This window comes from Cannabis sativa, chromosome 1, assembly GCF_029168945.1.
Source record: "Cannabis sativa cultivar Pink pepper isolate KNU-18-1 chromosome 1, ASM2916894v1, whole genome shotgun sequence".
NCBI lineage: Eukaryota > Viridiplantae > Streptophyta > Magnoliopsida > Rosales > Cannabaceae > Cannabis > Cannabis sativa.
Window position 1 is genome coordinate 32,507,179 of NC_083601.1, and position 19,207 is coordinate 32,526,385.

Genomic DNA, 19,207 nt, shown 5'->3' on the forward strand with positions numbered 1-19,207 from the left:
AGGCAGAAATTTTTCCGCTCACACTATTAGGAGCGAATAAAGTCGCCCCTAATGCCCTGCCATCTGACACGGTCAAGGTATTAGGGGCGACAATATCGCCTCAATAGTCGTCTCTAATAGTGTGCACATTAAAGTCTTACACTTCCCCTTCCCCAAGCCATTTCATCTTCTTCTTCCCCCAATTTTTATTTTTATTTTTCTTTGAAAAAAAAAAACCCCTCTTTCCCAAACCCAAACCCACACCCAACCTCACCCTCTTCCCCTTCACTCCTCCTAGCCACAGCCACGAGGCCCACGACATGACCCAGCCGGAGCCCAACCTCCGACCACCACCACCATCAGCCGCAGCCATGAGGCCCACGACACGACCTAGTCGGAGCCTAACCTCCGACCTCCACCACCATCAGCTGCAGCCACCAGGTTAGTGCAAAAGAAAATATTTTTAATTTTTTTATTTGCAATTTTAGATTATTAAAATTATTAGAATTAGTTTATTTTTTTTTTAAAAAAAAAAGTATTAAAATTAATAGTCATATATATTTATGTATATTTATATATATGAATATAAGTTTGTGTGTATATATATTTAAATAATATTAGTATATATATTTGTGTATTATATTAAAAATGCATAGTACTTAAATATGTATATCATCATATATCTTAAATATTCATTTGTAGTGAAATAAGTTCTGTGATTAAATATATTGCGGTGGTGGATTATTTTTTTTTTTTTTTGTGCATATACTGTTTTGGAATGTTTGCTTATATTTTTCTTAGGTTTTCAAAATTTTGTATTTATAATTTTTAGGCTGTTATGTTGCTGAAATTTTGGGAAAAATAATAAAATAAAAATTAAGCTAAACTAAAACTTTTTTAACATAGAGTAGTAACATTTATATTTTAGAAAAAATAATAATTATAAAAAAAAATAGTTAAACAAAAGTAAATTTAAAATTAGAAATTGAAATAAAAAAAATAATTTGACAAATTAATAGTTAAATATTTTAATTATTTAATGAGAATATTTTTTATAAGATAAATGAATATATTTTTAAAATTTAATAATAAATCTTTAATTTTTAAAACAGAGTAGTAACATTTAAATTTTAGAAAAAATAATAATTATAAAAAAAGTTAATTAAAAAAAGTAAATTTAAAATTTGAAATAGAAATATAAATATTTTACAAATTAATAATTGAATATTTTAATTAATTAATTAGAATATTTTTTATAGATTAAATGAATAAATCTTTAATTTTTAAAATAGAGTAGTAACATTTACATTTTACAAAAAAAAAACATTTATAAAAAAAATTAGTTAAAAAAGTATATTTAAAATTTGAAATAGAAATAAAAAATAATTAATTGAATATTTTAATTAATTAGAATATTTTTTAGAAATTTTTACATAAAAATCACTTTTGCTTAATTTATTACCAAAATACTCCTACACGCCTATATCAACTTTTTTACTTACAATGTTGGTTTTATTACACAAATACCACTTAGTCATCATTCCATGCACATCAATCATCAATCAAATCCTACTCTCTTCCCTCTCTTTTTTCATTTTCTATCAATCAATCCATCATTTGACTATCTTTTTTTCTTCTTTTCTTTTTATTTTTAATTTTATTTCAGTTGTTAATTTTTTATTTTTAATTTTATTTCAGTTTTTAATTTTTTTTTCCATAACAATTCTTCTTTTCTTTTTATTTTAAATTTTTAATTATAAAGCTAGTTTCTTATATATTGTTGCTTACACATCAGGGGTCTAGGATTGACTTCTATCAATCAATCCATCATTTCACTCTCTTTTTTTCTTCTTTTCTTTTTATTTTTATTTTTATTTCAGTTTTTAATTTTTAATTTTTAATTTTATTTCAGTTTTTAATTTTTAATTTTTTTACATAACAATTCTTCTTTTCTTTTTATTTTTAATTTTTAATTGTAAAGCTAGTTTCTTATATATTCTTATGAAGAAACGGACCTTGATAACATATGGAGCGACTGTGTAGAGAATAAAGCCAGAAAGAGTATAGACAACAAAAGCTAATACCTGAAGACAAAATCAAATAATAAAGAATAGTCGAAGTCAAGGAAAGTGTTCTGAGAAATGAAAAATATTTTCACTGGTTTTAGGCACAATCTTAAGAAATCATTGTGCTTCTTATGTATGTTTGCTCAACAAATAATGCAGAGATTTCATTGTCAACGTTTCTGGGAAAAAAGCTAATGTTGGTGCTGATGTTCAAACCGAGGTTTGTTTTCGGTTTCTTTTTGGTTTTCTCCCATATTTGAAATTTTACACCTTCTGTATGTATTTTTTTAATATGTTTTTTATCTAGTTGTTTCCTGTCCATTTTTATATCATCAATGGGTAACAATGAGATTTATCATGGATGTTGTTGTTCAAAGAGTTTTTCCTGTATTTTAGTTTGTATACAGTTGTTTTGTAGTTTTATTATAGTTTTGCTACTTGCATATGTTATTTCACTATAAAATTAATATGCAACTATTTGCACAAAACTTACTATGTATAACTACTATTTCTTAGTCCCCATCAAATTAAATTCTTGCATAATATATAAACTATCATAAAACGATAATGCAACTATAAGGCAACTATTTGCACTTGCATACAGTTGTTTTGTAGTTTTATTATAGTTTTGCTACTTGCATATTTTATTTCACTATAAAATTAATATGCAACTATTTGCACAAAACTTACTATGTATAACTACTATTTCTTAGTCCCCATCAAATTAAATTCTTGCATAATATATAAACTATCATAAAACGATAATGCAACTATAAGGCAACCAAAACAAAAAAAAAAACAGACTTATACATAATTGGTTGTACCTTAATTCGATTTTACTCTTCTTATTTTATTTTTCAAAAAATATATTTATATTGAAAACCAGTAATCAATCAAAATGTAACTGTATATAACGTAGATGTATTATTCATGAGGTTTTTTTAAAAATTTTTACATCATACATTGTTTTGAATTTGGTGGGAGGTCCAGATCTGTTTGTTACAGATCTACATTTCATGAATCTGGATTTCGATATTAGGAGGAGTTGTTTTGATCGAATAAAACAGAAAACAAATGTGTAATTTCAGTTTCTTCACAGTTTTTCTGATTTTTTTTTTCGTCATTTTCAGTTTAGATCATTGCAGGTATTCTTTTCCAATTGATTTTGCCAGAATTAATAGTTGTATTTTTCTCGTTTTGGTTTCATTTTGGTTGTTTTGCGGTTTTGAAACGAGCGCGTATTTTCATCTTCATGGTTCGCTCTGTACAGCTGAAGGCTTAGTGCATGTGGTACTTTTGTAAATATTTGTATGTGGACTGTATAAATGTTTAATGGGCCGGCCCAAAGTATTTTTGTAATTTTTTTTCCTTTTTTGTATTTTTTTGTTTTTTTCCCTATTTTTTATAGATTAAATGAATAAATATTTAATTTTATTAATAAATCTTTAATTTTTAAAATAGAGTAGTAACATTTAATTATAAAAAAAATAGTTAAAAAAACAAATTTGAAATTTGAAATAGAAATAAAAAATAATTTTACAAATTAATTAATTAAAATATTTGTATAGATCAAATGAGTAAATCATTAATTTTTAAAATAGAGCAATAACATTTACATTTTAGAAAAATTGTAAAAAAAAATAGTTAAAAAAAGTAAATTTAAAATTTGAAATAAAAATAAAAATAAGTTTACAAATTAATAATTGAATATTTTAATTAATTAATTAAAATATTTTTTATAGATTAAATGAATAAATCTTTAATTTTATTAACAGAGTAGTAACATTTATATTTTAGAAAAAATAATAATTATAAAAAAATTAGTTAAAACTCTTCATAATACATTTAATTTTAATTTTTTTTAAAATAAGACAATAAAATTAACCATCTCGATATTTTCACATAGATCGCGATCGATAAGAGTTGGATATTATTACGAGATCGCACTAATCCTACTTACTGGAGAGGTATCTTAACCTTTTTATTAATGGCTGAACAACGGTAAAATCAAATGTCCTTGTGTGAAATGCGTCAATCTCAAACGATACAGTCTAGTGGATGTGCGTGGATACACATATTGCGTTAGAATTTTCAAACTAGTTACGAGCAATAGATTTTCCACGAAGAAGAGGAAGTTAACATAGCTGATGCGGTAGTCGATGAGAATGATGTAGATGAGATGCGTGACGTCATCGATGATGTCTTTACTCCAACATATGATGAAAATATGGTTGGCGTTGATGGAAACCGTATGGGCGAGTATTATGACAAGTTGTTTAAGGATATTGAAGCAGAGTTGTATCCATGTTGCAATTGGATATCTTCTCTCAACTTCTTAGCTAAGTTGATGCATTTGAAAATTGCTGGTGGAATATCGAACAACATATTTGATCAACTACTTAGTTTGTTGAAATTTGCATTTCCAAAAGGGAATACGATTCTTGAAACCCACTACGAAGCTAAAAAGCTCAATAAATCAGTCCATTCATGTGTGTTATCATGATTGTTGTTTATTTTACAAAGAACATGCTTTGAAAAATTTATGTCCGGTGTGTGGAACTAGCAGATGGACTAATCCTAATACTCAAGGACAAAAGGTCCCGCGTAAGGTGATACATTATTTTCCATTGACTCCTCTTTTAAAAAAGAATGTACAGCTTAAGGCATACAACCAAAAAGATGATATGGCATCATATTGGGAGATCGAAAGAAGTTGGGGTTATGTGTCACCCTGTGGATAGGTCTGCATGGAAAGAGTTTGACGCTAGATATCTTAATTTTGTGAGAGACCCTAGAAATGTACATTTGGGATTGGTTGCCGATGGGTTCAATCCTTTTGGAAATTAGAGTCAATCGTACAAGATGTAGCCTGTTGTGCTGGCAAACTACAATCTCCCCCATGACTTTGTATGAAAGATAATAATTTCATGTTGAGTATTTTTATTCTTGGCTCAAGATCACCAGGTAAGGACATCGATGTATTTCTTAAGCCATTGGTAGACGAGTTGAAAGAGTTGTGGAATAATGGCATTTAAACAAGAGATGGCAATACGAATACTATGTTCACCATGAGAGTTGTCCTTCTGTGGACAGTAAACAATTTCCCTGCTCACAATAGTTTGTCTGAATGGAGTGGTCAGGGGTATGAAGCTTGTCCTACGTGCAATGAAGATACATCTTCCATCCGTGCTATTGGGAAGACATATTAGGTTGATCATAGACGATTTTTCCCCATAATCATGAGATGAGGCAGGACTTGGACTTTATGGTAAAGTTGAAGAAATACGTGCCCAAGAAAGTTTACGTGCAAGCAAATTTTAGAAACAAGTAAACGCTCTACCACCTCAAATCCCAAGAAAACATAAAAGTTTTGGAGAATTGAAATGAAAAAGAAGTGTGAGTGAAAGTAATTGGAAAAGAAAAAGTATTTTTTACGAACTTGAGTACTAAAGTACACTCAAATTAAAATACAGCCTAGACTTCATGCATATTGAGAAGAATATATGTGATAGTTTTCTTGACACCATCTTGGATAATAAAAAGTCTGAAGATACTGTTAATACTAGACATGACCTTAAGAAGATGGGAATTAGAGAGTGGTTGTGAATTTATGAAGATAAGAACAAAAGATTAATGAAACCGCATGCTCCTTACGTATAAGATACTCAAGAAAAGAAACAGTTTTGTCAATTTATAAAAGAAGCAAATAAGTCTTAAAATTTACCTATTTTACCTATTCTAAATAATTTTACCTATTTTAAAATTTATGAAGTTTTTTTAAAAAAAAAATGAATTTATGAAGTATTAATTGTTAAAGCACATAAGTTTCAAAATACAGACCCTCTCAACACTATCATATCCATGTCAATATCATGATCAACCTGTAGGACCCAAGAAACAAAAGAGAGGTTACATGATTTATTTTTTTGGTTTCAAGTTAAAATGATCGACGTGTATACAAAACTTCAGTGGACTTACATTTCAATAGAATAAGCAATGAGAGTAAATCCAAATGTGAAAAATAAATTAAACATAACTAACAATGGAGATTCATCTTACATGCACACATTCGAACCAAAGTTGGTGACAATTTTAATAGTATCAACGAAAAGTAACGAAAACGGTTACAGTACTTGCCGAAGCACATAAGTCTCCTGTCCATGGAAAGTTCTGAGTCTTCCTCAGATTTTATCACCTGACATTAAAAATAGTAGCTCTTCACCTCAACCTTTGTTAGGATACATAAGTAAAGTTTAGCTTGAATTTGGTGAACTTAACTGCAGCTTCTCTGCAAGTTGAATTTTCAGAGACTTAATCAGCCAAACGCGAACTGATGAAACAAACTTCAGTTCCCAACAAAGTGAACTAATGAAAAATATACCATATTCATAAACAAATGCTTTTATTTATGTGTCAAATATTACAGCAATTAACTGACCAACCCTGCCACCTGTCATGTATGAAACTTTTGCAAGTGAGAATACTATAGTGGGCACCAACAAAACCAAAATGCACATAACCTGAAATAGAAGCCTAAGAGCACATGTACTGAAATATAGTTTTGTTGTATCAGTACATTTTGTGTGTTAATGTAGGAGAGGAGTGTAGTATTTTGACTGACTAAAGAAGTAACAAAAATCACTCTGTTTCGTAATATTTGATAGAAACACATTGTTAAAAATAACCTTTCTACCCAACTTCAGAACTACCACACATGATTAAAATTGAAATAAGTGCCAACAGTCTCTGTGATTAGTATCTAGAAGACTGAAACAGTAATACAAGTATGTTACAATATTCCTTTTAACAAATGAAGCCACTGTATATGAGTAATGCTACTATATATGTTTATTATGGCATGGAAAACAGGAGGAGGGGGTCAAGCTAGAAACATACCGCCATTTTCACAATGGAAAGCATCTTTTAATATCATCATTGAGTGAAATGACTCAGCATCCTAGGTCATTGACTGGAAAAATGACTCAACACCCTAGGCCTTCACTTTAAGTTTCCTAATGAGGTTGGCACCACTAGCTGGATAAGGTTATTGCGAGTGAAATGACAAAACCACCTGGAATTTATAAATATATCAGAGTAAATTGGTGCTCAGAAATTACAAAAAAAAAAAAAAATAATGATGATGATGAAACAGTGATACGTTACAGCACCTTAGCAACATCTTATAGGCCATCCCACTTACTAAATTAGTATTGGATTCGCAAGAAAATAGAGTCAACTAACAGACTAGAGCATGACCTCTAGGTGTAAGCACATGAGAATTCATGGCTTTCTATGAAAAAGATGTTTGTTTTCTTCCGATCCCAAGAATCACAGGTGCCTAGCTCGATTATGCTGACTCATTGGATTGTTTGTTTCAGCTTTCACCCCATTTATGAAGTTTTATAGCGACCCGGTTGCTCTATCATCTTTAAGTACTCATCTATATCAACATTAGTACCATATCTCTGCAATATTTCTTGCAATATAAAACCTACACTTTCTACAGGCTTCTTAACCCACTTCTTCTCAAATCCAAGCACTAGGGATCTATGAGTAACATTATTTGGAAGAATACTACACTGCACCATCCTACACACCAAGTTACATGCATCATCCATGTTCCCAATATTACAAAATCCATGAATGAGAATGTTGTACAGCCTTAGGTCTGGATTCAATCCAATTCCAAGCATCTTCTGAAATAAAGCATTGGCTTCTTCCATACGGTGTTGCCTGCAGTATCCACTGAGGATAGCACTGCAAGTCACAACATCAGGCTTCACTTGGTGCTCACTCATGTAGAACCACACCAGGAAGGCCTCTTCAAAGCTCCCCCTTTTTGAGAACCCGTCTATTAAATTGGTGAATGTTACAACATCTGGGGAAAAACCCCTCTGAATGAGCTCATCTAAAACACTTTTCGCCTCATTCACGTAACCTCTTATCACAAGACTATGAATGAGAGTGTTATAGGTTACAACATCAGGACATACATTAGAAGATTTCATCATATCCAAAAGCTCAAAAACCTTCTGTAACTGTCCCTTCTTTCCATATCCGTACACTAATGTATTATATACAACAACATCAGGTAGCAAACCATCTGTCACCAGTTTAGAAAACAAACATTCTGCCATTTCCATGGTTCCAAACTTGCAACAAGCATCAATTAGTATCGTGTATGTGGTAACTGATGGTTTGATTCCAACTTTAAACATTTTCCCAAGATATAGAAAGCCTTTCTGTATATCCCCTACTTTACAGTATCCTCCAATTATACTTGTGTAGCTAAAACAATCTGGCAACAAGCCAAACTCAGTCATCTCATGGAATATTCTAGAAGCTTTTACAATGTCACCATCCAAACATAACATAGATATAAAGCTATTGTACATGAAAATATTGTGTTGAAGCTTAAAAACCTTCAATATATTAATTGCTTCTTCCATATGTCCCAATTTACAGTAACCATCAATAACTGAGCTTAGTAACACTGAATCTGGAGAGATACCAAAATGAATCATCTTAAACAACAAGGAGGTGGCTAAATTAGGACGAGACATTTTGCAAAGTGTATCAATGATAATAGTATACAAAACAACATCAGGTTTCATCCCATATTTTCTCATTTGGCAAAGCAATTTCCAGCCGCTTTCAAGATCACCTTCCTTGCAATAATTATGAATGAATAAGCTAATTGTAGAAGCATTTAATCCCATTCCTCTACTCTGGATATCATCCAACCATTCCCATGCCAATTCCAACTGCTGAGATCCAATCAACCCCCGCAGTAACGCATGATAAACCCTATCTGACGGATAGATACTAAGGAGGTTCTTCATTTGACATGTTAACTTAAGAGCTTTATTTACCATGTTCTCTTTAATATAGCAATTAACAAGCATGCTACATACACTCTCTAAAATATTTCTTTCAGAATGGGTTTCATATAGGACTGCTAGCAACAAACTGGGTGATTCCTCATCCACATTCTCTCTCACAAGACGTAGCAGTAGATCCATTGTCCTATGCTTCATGTTCCCAGAAGTCAATACATGTATCATTCTACATACTGACCGTATAGTATGCTTTGATCCAATGAAGCTCTCTGACCACTTAAAAAAGTACAAAGCAAGATTGGCACTGGAACTCTCTTGAAACAGATAATCAATGATCCTTATGATATTGAACTCATTCAGTTTTATACTGTACCCATTTCGGGATGTCAAGTTCCATCCGCAATTCGTAAGTATTCTAAAGATATCCATCACCTCAGGAGCCTCTGCTTTTTTACTATTGAAATACAACACACCCTTTTCACAAACCTCAGCCGCATCTTTTCCACCAGAAAAAACCCCATATTCTTCTCTGGCTTTAAATGAACTGTGCTTAGCCTCCAGCAATTTGGAATCATCACAAGAAATGAAATCATCAGACAATAGGCATGAATCCTCCAAAACAGATGTGGAGGACAATGCAATATTCCTGAATGAATGGTATATGAATGGGCTCCTGAATACCAGCTTTGCTCCAGTTTTGCACTCATTCAAGATGGAAGATAAACTTTTCATGAACAATCGCAACACAGAAAAAGGTAGCTGCATAATATTGAGAGTTTCACATGGAAATAGGCATTAATTATTACTACAACAGAAAAGTATATTATATATAAACATTCTCAAAACTGATTAAAGAAACACCAAACAGTGAGTTTCACATGAAACGATATATTCTCAAAACTCTAATTAAAAATAAAAATGTCAATCATAGAAGGTACGAAAACATTTCTTGAATTTTCCATTCAAATCCAGGTCAGAGAGTAATAGCCGGAATTTCATTTTCACTCACAAGAATCTAAGGTTGGTGCTACATTTCTAAAATTTAAAACCAAATCATATATAAAATAAATGAAAAAGAAAGAGAAACTCACGGAGGTAGAGAAGTGGGGGAGTGGGAACTGGAGTGGCGGCAGAGAGAGAAGTTAGGGTTTGTGGATGAAAGTGAAAGCAGTGTGAGAGTGTGAGGTGGGTAAGATTTTGTAGCTGAAAAGGCTCGTAAGCCTTAGCTAGTTAGCTTTGTCGGGAAAACCAGTCAACTTGTTCATATGAGTTCCTATTGAAGTCGATTCTATTCTATGACTACCCATTACTACCAATAATGTCTTGGGTTTTCGCTTTTCAGTGTGATTTTATTTGCAATTGTTTAAGGAGCATTGTTACACTTTGGGTACTCCTTTTAGCATTTCTATTGTTTATGACAAAAATTGAAAGTGTAATAATAAAATAGTAAATAACTAAATATTTTTATGAATATTTGAATAAATTAATTTTTGTTTACTTTATTACAGCGTCACTTTTCAAAAATAAAATGTAGTAAAGTTAGTTTGGGTCGTTAGTGTGTGGTTCAAGATGGTAGATTGGGGAAATTCTCCGATTTTAATTAATTCCATATTTTATGAATTTAACTCGATATAGGTATGCTTAATTTTCATTAAAAAAAAATTCATTATCCAATTTTTTTTTTAAAAAAAAACTTTGAACTCTCTTTTGGAGCTTCGCCGCTAACAACATTATTAGGGTTTTCTTATTGTAAACTATATAATTAGCCTATAATTAGCCTATTCAAAAAAAGCCTATTTTTATTAATTATACTATATGAACAATATTATTTATTAGGGGTGTTCACAAAGTATCCGATCCAATCCAATCCGCAAAATGCGGATATCCGCACTTGTGCGGATTGGATTGGATTGAAAAATCTAAAATCCGCACTTGTGCAGATTGAATGTTGTTTGACCTCAAAAAGTAACCGATCTAATCCAATCCGCACTTAATTACATATATTTTTAAAAAATTATAATATGTAATATATATTAATTAAAAAAAGACACAAACTTTTAATTTCTTAATCTTTTTTAGTAATATATTGAGTTGGTGCATTTTATTTATTTTGTAATAAAAAATACAAGAAAAATAATTCTTATTCACATAGATACATACACATAAAGTTTAAATATATATATATATTAATTTTAGTAATTAGATACATGTATATTTTAGTGTAAATCTAAAGATAAGTATATATATATTGATATATATATATGTATATTGGTTTAATTTGTATATAAATAGAGATGGAAATAGATTATTATTGAAGATTAAGAAACAATAGTCTTTTTTATATTTTTTTTTTATGAAATATTAAATAATTTATTATTAAAAAAATAACCGATCCAATCCGCACTATTGCGGATTAGATTGGATTTAAACACTTATGCAGATCGGATTGGATCCAAAATATAAAATCCGCACTTAGTGCGGATTGGATGTTGTTTGACCAAAAAATTAAGTGCGGATTGGATCGGATGAACACCCCTATTATTTATCATCTAATGAATTGTGTAAAATTTCTATTTTTCTCCCAAAAACAAAAACAATCGATTCTTTTGGTATAAATCATTTTTCTTACTGAGAAAGGTTTAGGGGCGTGTGGACTGTGGAGATAAAAAAAATTAATTTTAAATTTTTTAGAAAAATATATAAATAAATATCAACTTCCTAGTATATCTTCTTCTCTAAGGCGCCACTGCCAGCAAAATAAGCAGCGTTGGAGCTAATGTAATGTTATAAGAACTTGTTGGAGGACTGTTTTAGTACTAGGTGCTGATACCTCGTAGGCATATTGTCTGATACATATCAGACAATACCAAACATATATAATATAAGTACAATTACAATATCATATAAGGCAAAATAACAGACCCCATTAAATAGATTTCTAACATGGTCTTGACTAATCGAACAAGACTTTTCCTTTCTCTTTGACTTGAGTAGTAAAACAAGGAGTTTAGTGACAGGGTATATAAGGCAAAGACAAATGGGAAGGAAAGGAGTAACACAAATCCAGTGTATCCAGGAGCAAGGTTGATGCTTGTGCACTTACTCTGTTCATGTTCAAGTTCAGTAGCAGATAAGCTTTTATATACAGATACTTGAGATGAGATACAATTACTAGATAATAGCAGAAAAAGTTTCTCAACCATAATAATACACAATAACACCAGCGCTTTATTCAAGCTAACACTTTGAAACTACTCCATCTTCCTCAGGTTGTCTATGCTTGTATTTATTCTCTCTCTGTTGACACACAGCTCAATTAGAGAGTTGCCTCAGCTTCTTTTTCCACAATTTGACTTTTAAGGAACTCTAGCACTGAATCAAGCTGGTATCCAAACAAGTATTCGTATTAATTATCAGCATTGAAAACACTACCAAGATAAAATTCAGACAAGAAAGGAAGGAACTTTACCCGTTTCTGAAGACCAGTTTCTTCGGGTTTCAATTTCAACGGTTCCACCAATTGTATGGCTTCTTGAAATCCATTGATGGCAACATCCTCCTTCCCTAAACTCCTATCCACATCTGCAACTTTTGCAAGTGAAACAGCAAGGTCCAGAATCTGTAATTATGGGGAAGGGAGAGTGCAACAACACAATGCCAGAGTTAACAACAAACAAATCTTGGAAGTAAAAGAAGATGTTCGTGTACAATAGACTTGAACCCTCCCCCACCCGAACACACTCAAAACACTAACCAAACGAGATAGCCCCAAGTAGCATTCCGAGCTTAATATACTAGAGCATGGCCGTGTGGAAGAGGGGAAGAAAGAAAGTGACGTAGAACTTTAAAAAGATTTCACATTCACCCACCATCAAAAGACTTTGAGACAGATATGCATTTCACATAGATATATTATCCAAAAAGTTTTCTACTTAATTAGTTTTGCCGGACTTTCAGTAAATCTCTTTTTCAGAAAATAGAATTCCCGCCTACCCCTACAATATTTAGGAATGAAACTATAGCAATTTTTATGCATGTAGATACCCCAGGAGGGCCTCGAACCTCAGACTTTGTGGGAGTTAACCACATGCCTGATCATTTGAGCTATCCCTCTTGGGTGGACTTTCGGTAAATCTGCCAAATAGCTGGTCATTTCATGGCCATAATTTACGATGAGTTGTACATATCCGAACACAAGATTTTTTATTTAAATTTTGCAAATCCAATGCCAATTTTCATCTATTAACAAACGACATATCATAAATTTCAGGCAGATAACCAAATTGACTCAAATGATGCTCAATGGTAATATTTATACACTGTAGTATACCAAACTAGAAAACTGCAAAAATGATGAAAGCTTAATTTTTAACACAAACCAAACAAAGTTAGTGATAAGTATGATAACATAAACTACAAGGCAGAAGAAACTGATTACCAGAGAAGGAACATTTGGATTGTCCTTTACAGCATCACGTCGAACATTTAAAGACCGAAAATAGTAAGTTCTTGTAGCTTCCAGATCTCCTTCATAATATTTAAGATCTCCAATTTTGTTGAGTGAAACAGAAAGTGTGTGTGTTATCTACAAAATAATGCAAAAATGAATTGCATTGATTAAGAAATTTGGATGAGATGTAAAATGTCAACTTCACATAATAAGGCTCTTATGAATTACCTCTAGATCATTTCTTGGTAGCTTAGATAGAAACTCAACACTCTCTTCAAAATAAGAGATGGCAGAAGTGGTGTCACCTGTTGCTCGACTGCAACAGAAATGATAAGTTAGGCCTGCACTAAAACAATCACTTAAGAATACAAGACTATAGTTAGGCTCATTTAATGAAAAATATGGAAGTATAAACCCACCTCCCCCCTCCTTTCCTTCCTCTCTCTCTCTCTCTCTCTTTTTTTTTTTTTGGGGGGGGTTAGGGTGGGGAATTTATCATACGTAACTTCAACTTCAAGATCAATCTAAGTCTGCACAGCAATTAGATGCAAGTCTTCGGCTCCCTGAACCCAAATGAAATCTATTTTGAAAGAGGCTTAGACCTACGTGCCTTTTCCAGAACCTTCAAATGAAAAATACATATATTGTTTTGGGAGTATTTGAAACAATCATAAATTCAACAGCTACCTTAATATTCTCCAACCCCAAGAACTTCAATCAAAACCGACATTGTTTTAGGGTATTTCAAACTTTCATATGTTCAACGGTTACTGTCTTACTAGATTAATGATAATGAAATAAGTGCATTCATATCCTAAAAACTATTGGAAAGTACACTTTCAAATAGTGTGGCTGAAAAGTCTTATTATTACTCATCTTCGACTATTTAAAAGGCATAAATGAAAGCATCTCAAGGAGGCCCTTAAGCACAACTCAAACTATAGGTTGAAGATCACAGATGGAGAATCTCAAGCTAAAAGTGATTGAGACAACCAATGCACCTGGTTCTACAGAGGTAACTCTAATGCTTGCAGCTTAATGAATTCCCAAAAAACTAAATGCTTGAGACATAACATCTTAACTAGAAGTGTTCTTCACTATCTCACTATACCTGGATACAATAAATAATTCTCACTCTTCATCTCAACACCAGTAGCAATAAGCTAAAATTTCAAGCTTTGACATCAGCCAACAAAAGCGGTACTGGTACAAATGAGTATAGAAGATCACAGTAAGAGAGAGGACATACCAGCAGTCACCAAGCATACCCAGAACCGCTCCAAGCTGAGAACACAACTCGGAGGTGTTACCCATTTTTTCTAACTGATCTCTAATGTCTTCAGCACAAAGACTGAGCCTGGACTTGGCACTCTCCATATTTTGGGCCCGAAATGCCTGCAAGTGAAATGTAGAAGCCAGCTATTAATAAACCAAAAAATGCAACATAAACTAGCCAATACCGAATTCACTAAAAGGAATGTGAATAACGTTAAATAGACCAGCAGAAAAGCAAGAAAGACTGACCCTCATGGCATGTTGAAACAAAAAGGCACCTCTCTCCAAAGACACATCCTCATAAATCACTGTCTTGTTTTTAGGAGATTCAGCTACACCTTCCTCTTTATTATTCTCAGTATTATTACTATCAATTTCCTGGGTTCTCTTAATTCTAGCATGACCTTCAATGAAACGATCCACCAAGCTCTGGATCTTCTCGTCATCTTCAATCTTCTCTATATCAGCTCCACACAATGGGCAGTCGTTGAACTTTGAAATACAGCCTCTAAACAACAACAACAACAAAAATGAATATTAATCAATACCCACCAAAATTTAAATACTATAAAAACAAAACCAAATATTAATCAATCAATACAAAGTTTCTTACTTGCAAAAAGCATGAGAACAAGGTACACATCTGCTACATTGAAAGATAAGGGCTTGGCATATGACGCAGCTAAGTGGGCCAATCTTCAGTTTCTGAGAATCATATCCAAAAGGGCATTTTGCCTCAATCACTGCTGGTGATGGCGATGGTGATTGTTGTTTTTTGTGGGGTTGTGATGGTTTATTGTTTTTGTCGTTAGTAGCAGCAGCAGTAGTTGTACTAGAAGAATCAAATCCAAAGGGACATTTCTTTAAAGAAGTCTCATCAGGGCGAGAGGCTTTCACAAATGGGCAAACCGGCGTGGTCATCTTCTGCAAATCTTACTCTTCAATTCAATCCGCAACTAAGAAGAAAAACACAAAATTTAATCATAAAAATAAAAACCCCTAATTTCGCGTAATTATATATAATCTTAAGATAGAAAAATTTGTAAAAGAGAAAAGAATGAGCTTCTGTGTAATCAGAGGAGGAGGAAGGTCCTTACCTAGTAATAGTATAATGTTTATATGAGATGAGACGACGTCGTTTTATTCTTGTCTTATCTTCGTTTTCTGGAAAAGAAAATGAGATGTGAAACTGCGGTCGGTGGAAGATGCGAGAGCTTAATTTATTGAGCTTTCTATCTACAAATTAGAATAGATATCTATGATCTATCCTTTCTTTCTTTTTTCCGAAATCACCCCTTCTTTTTTCTTTTTTCTTTTTTAAATAATAATAATAATAATTCAATTTTAAATGGATACAATTTTTTAACAAAATATGGAGACAAATAAAAAATAAGTATATTTGATCAATAAAAATATCTAGCCTGACAGTGACAAATGGGGCTTAGTGGGGAGAGAAGATGAGAAGATAAATAACATTATTTTTTTCTTAAAAATAGCATACACAGATTATTTACATACTTATTTTATTAGGTGTTTGTTAACTTGATGAGGTGTATTAATTAATGAAATCTACGGAATAAAACAAGAACATAAAATAAAAGGGGAAATTTGATAATTTATGCTAAAAAATTAGATAGGGTGTTTAATTATACCCAATTATTACACATAAAAAAATTATACCTATCTTTTAATTATCTTCCAAAAATACCCCTGTCTTTTCAAACTTCTCACATTCCCTCTAACTCTATTCTCTCTCTTCTACCTTCTCTCTCTTCATTCCCTCTCCCCACCGACGCTGCAAACAACAACCACACCAGACGTAGTCGACCACCAAACAACCAAAATCGCAGTCGACCACCAAACAACCACCAGACGACCAGGAACCCACAAAGCCTGACCCACGAACCCACGACGACGACGACGAACCCACGGCACGAACCGAAGACCCTTGAACCCCGGACGAACCCTCGAACCCACTCCAATCGACCCCATCGACCGACGCCCGAGCGAACAAGGAGACCGGTCCGAATCCCACGAACATAGCAATCCAGGTTAGTTTTCGTGGAATTTTTCTTTGAATTTTCTTCTTTAAAATGCATACATTTGTGGTTGAATCTGGTATTGAATTGAAAGTTGTTATTTTGTATGTTTTTTGGGGATAATTTGTGCAATAAAACTGTGGGATGAATGTGGGTTTCGAACGAAGAGATTTTTACGGGTTTTTAGGTTATTGTGCGATTTTATGCGATTCTATGTGCGCTTTTGTGCGACGTGTCTGGAGTCTGTACATGTGTTTTTGTGTTTTTGCGACTTTTGTGCGATTTATGTGCGATCTTGTGCGATTAAGTTGTAGACTTTCGTGTCGGGGTATGTTAAGCGATATTATGCGATGTTGTGCGATTTTGAGCGATTTATAGAATGTGGTCAACGTCTTGAATTTTGGCGACATTATGCGATTTATTTGCGACTTATTGTGCGATTTTACTGACATCAGAAATTTCCAAGTGTTACCCACACGACCCACACGAGACCCACTCCAAGCACAATCCACGAACCAGGTATGGGCTAAACTTAACTTTTTTTTTGCAATTTATCATATACATTGTGCATCTGTGATATAAGCTTGAAATGTATTTGTTTAAATTTATCAATTTTAGAGTTTGGGAAGAAACTGAGTTTAGGGAGATAAATTTTGGGGTTTTTTATGTTGTGCGATTTTTGTGCGATTATGTGCGATTTCAAAGCGACATGTAGGAAGAACTTTTATCAATTCTGGAAAAAATTGAAAAATAGCGACGTTTCACGATTAAGTTAGCGACATATAGCGACATTAATGAAACTTTTATTTATTCGTTGAAAAGTCGATATTTAGCGACGTTTAACGATTACATTTGCGACTCAAAGCGAAGTGTAGCCTTGCGATATTTGCATAGAGATCCGAGCTTCACGTTTACCATTTAGATAACCTAACTTGCACGGACGTTGATGGGGAACCACAGTGGTGGAGCCGGCCATACACCCGTTTGTTAAATTTTTTTTCAAGTTTTAGAAACCTCCACTCGTTCATAAGCCGTTCATGTTCAAAACGTTTCATGTCGTCAATCACTTTTTGCATTTCCGAGGCGTAATTTCCCCACAATCAGCTCCCGCTTTCGATCTCTTGAGTAAGAATCGGATATTTGCCCTTGTTCCTTCTAAGTAGACATTGCTAAGAGAATTATCTTAAGAGGAAAAAAATTAAGAAAATATGTGTAACTTATGAGATAGACAATTGGCTTTTATAGAGAAAACTAGTGGTTGGGAAGGTGGGATAATAAATGTAAAAATTGAATTACACAATTGTACACATGTTTGTCATGCAAAAAGCAATGCAGGCAATTTTCGCGACATGTAGCGATTTATGTGCGATATGTTAGCGACATAATCAAGTAGTTGGTTAGGCGGGATAATAAATGTCACATTAATTACCATTTAATGTGGAAACGTCTTTTTGTGCGATTATTGTCGATTTCTTGTGCGACTTTGTGCGATTTTATTTATAGCGATTGTGTTTGCAATTTTTATATTTGTGCGATTTTTGTCGATTTCTTCGCGACTTTGTGCGATTTTATGGCTATTGTGTTTGCAATTTTATATTTGTGCGATTTTTAACGATTCCTTGTGCGATGGTGTGCGATTTATATTCAAATATGTTACAACCGGGATTATTCTGGTGTGCGATTAATGTGCGATTTATGTGCGAGTTTGTGCGATGTTGCATGTCATTCACTGGCTGTTATGCGATTTCTATGCGATTTACATGCGATTAATAATCTTCCCGTTTGTATTTGCAGATGGCTCAAACTCATTCTCCCCTTGGTGAGCATTTTCCCGGGCGTATCACTTACCGAGGAAATGGGTACTTTGCTTCTATTAAAGCAAAGTTTGAAGCCTTTAACCCGACCGGTAGAGGTGAAGGAAACTCCTTTTGAGTTTTTGGAATGCGAATGAACTGAAATTCTCGGGTGATTGTGCATCAACTTTTATTGAGGAAAATGAAAGTGAGTGAGGTAAAGAATGATGAAGTGTGGTTTTACGTGGGTAAAACCGAGGCCAGATTTGGAAGATCTCGAGTTTGGATTGATTACGGACCGAAGATGAGCGGTGGCCCCTCGACCGAAAGAATTGAATACACTATGTGAGTACGATCGGATATTGCGGGACTACCTCAATAATGCCAAACGGGTCACTTTCAAAACCCTTTGGCTAGCTTTCGAGGCGTGCGATGTGGCCGACGACGTGTACAAGCCGTGTGTGCATTTGTTGAAGCGAGTGCTTCTATCTATGGCCGAGTGGTGTTTACATATGGTCGGATATCTTTGAAGTTGGTAGAAAACGAGGAGAAGTTCTTCGAATATCCGTGGGGCCTTCTTTCATATCGAAGTTGTTGTCATCCACGGCCCAAAAGTATGAGTGACCCGAGGAAGAACTACCTTGATAAATCTACTAAGGATAAGAAGAAAGGGAAGAAGGAGAAAAAAATTACTTCAACCGCAGGAGGCGAAGTACAATGTCTACGGATATGCACCGCGCTACAACATCGGGCCTTTGAGGTGATG

The 19,207-nt window shown here is 33.3% G+C and overlaps 2 protein-coding genes across 3 annotated transcripts; both read right to left on the reverse strand.

Annotated features, from left to right (window-relative positions):
- Window positions 1-5,949: 5,949 nt before the first annotated feature.
- On the reverse strand, window positions 5,950-10,295 carry LOC115705935 (pentatricopeptide repeat-containing protein At2g19280). 2 transcript variants are annotated; one of them, XM_030633421.2, is made up of 5 exons: window positions 9,976-10,295; window positions 7,214-9,643; window positions 6,942-7,116; window positions 6,427-6,495; window positions 5,950-6,333 (listed from the first exon to the last, which is right to left on the reverse strand). In XM_030633421.2, the coding sequence occupies exon 2, from the start codon at window positions 9,614-9,616 to the stop codon at window positions 7,436-7,438; it is 2,181 nt and encodes a 726-aa protein (XP_030489281.2). In that variant the 5' UTR covers window positions 9,617-9,643; window positions 9,976-10,295; the 3' UTR covers window positions 5,950-6,333; window positions 6,427-6,495; window positions 6,942-7,116; window positions 7,214-7,435. The 2 variants fall into 2 exon arrangements, with proteins under 2 accessions (XP_030489281.2, XP_030489282.2); XM_030633422.2 differs by lacking the exon at window positions 6,427-6,495.
- Window positions 10,296-11,788: 1,493 nt separating this feature from the next.
- Window positions 11,789-15,963, reverse strand: LOC115705945 (protein NCA1). The gene is made up of 8 exons (XM_030633436.2): window positions 15,707-15,963; window positions 15,223-15,565; window positions 14,859-15,117; window positions 14,584-14,729; window positions 13,563-13,650; window positions 13,323-13,469; window positions 12,354-12,503; window positions 11,789-12,266 (listed from the first exon to the last, which is right to left on the reverse strand). Exons 2-8 carry the CDS (start codon window positions 15,528-15,530, stop codon window positions 12,201-12,203), a joined length of 1,164 nt encoding a protein of 387 aa, XP_030489296.2. The 5' UTR covers window positions 15,531-15,565; window positions 15,707-15,963; the 3' UTR covers window positions 11,789-12,200.
- Between the last annotated feature and the right edge of the window lie 3,244 nt (window positions 15,964-19,207).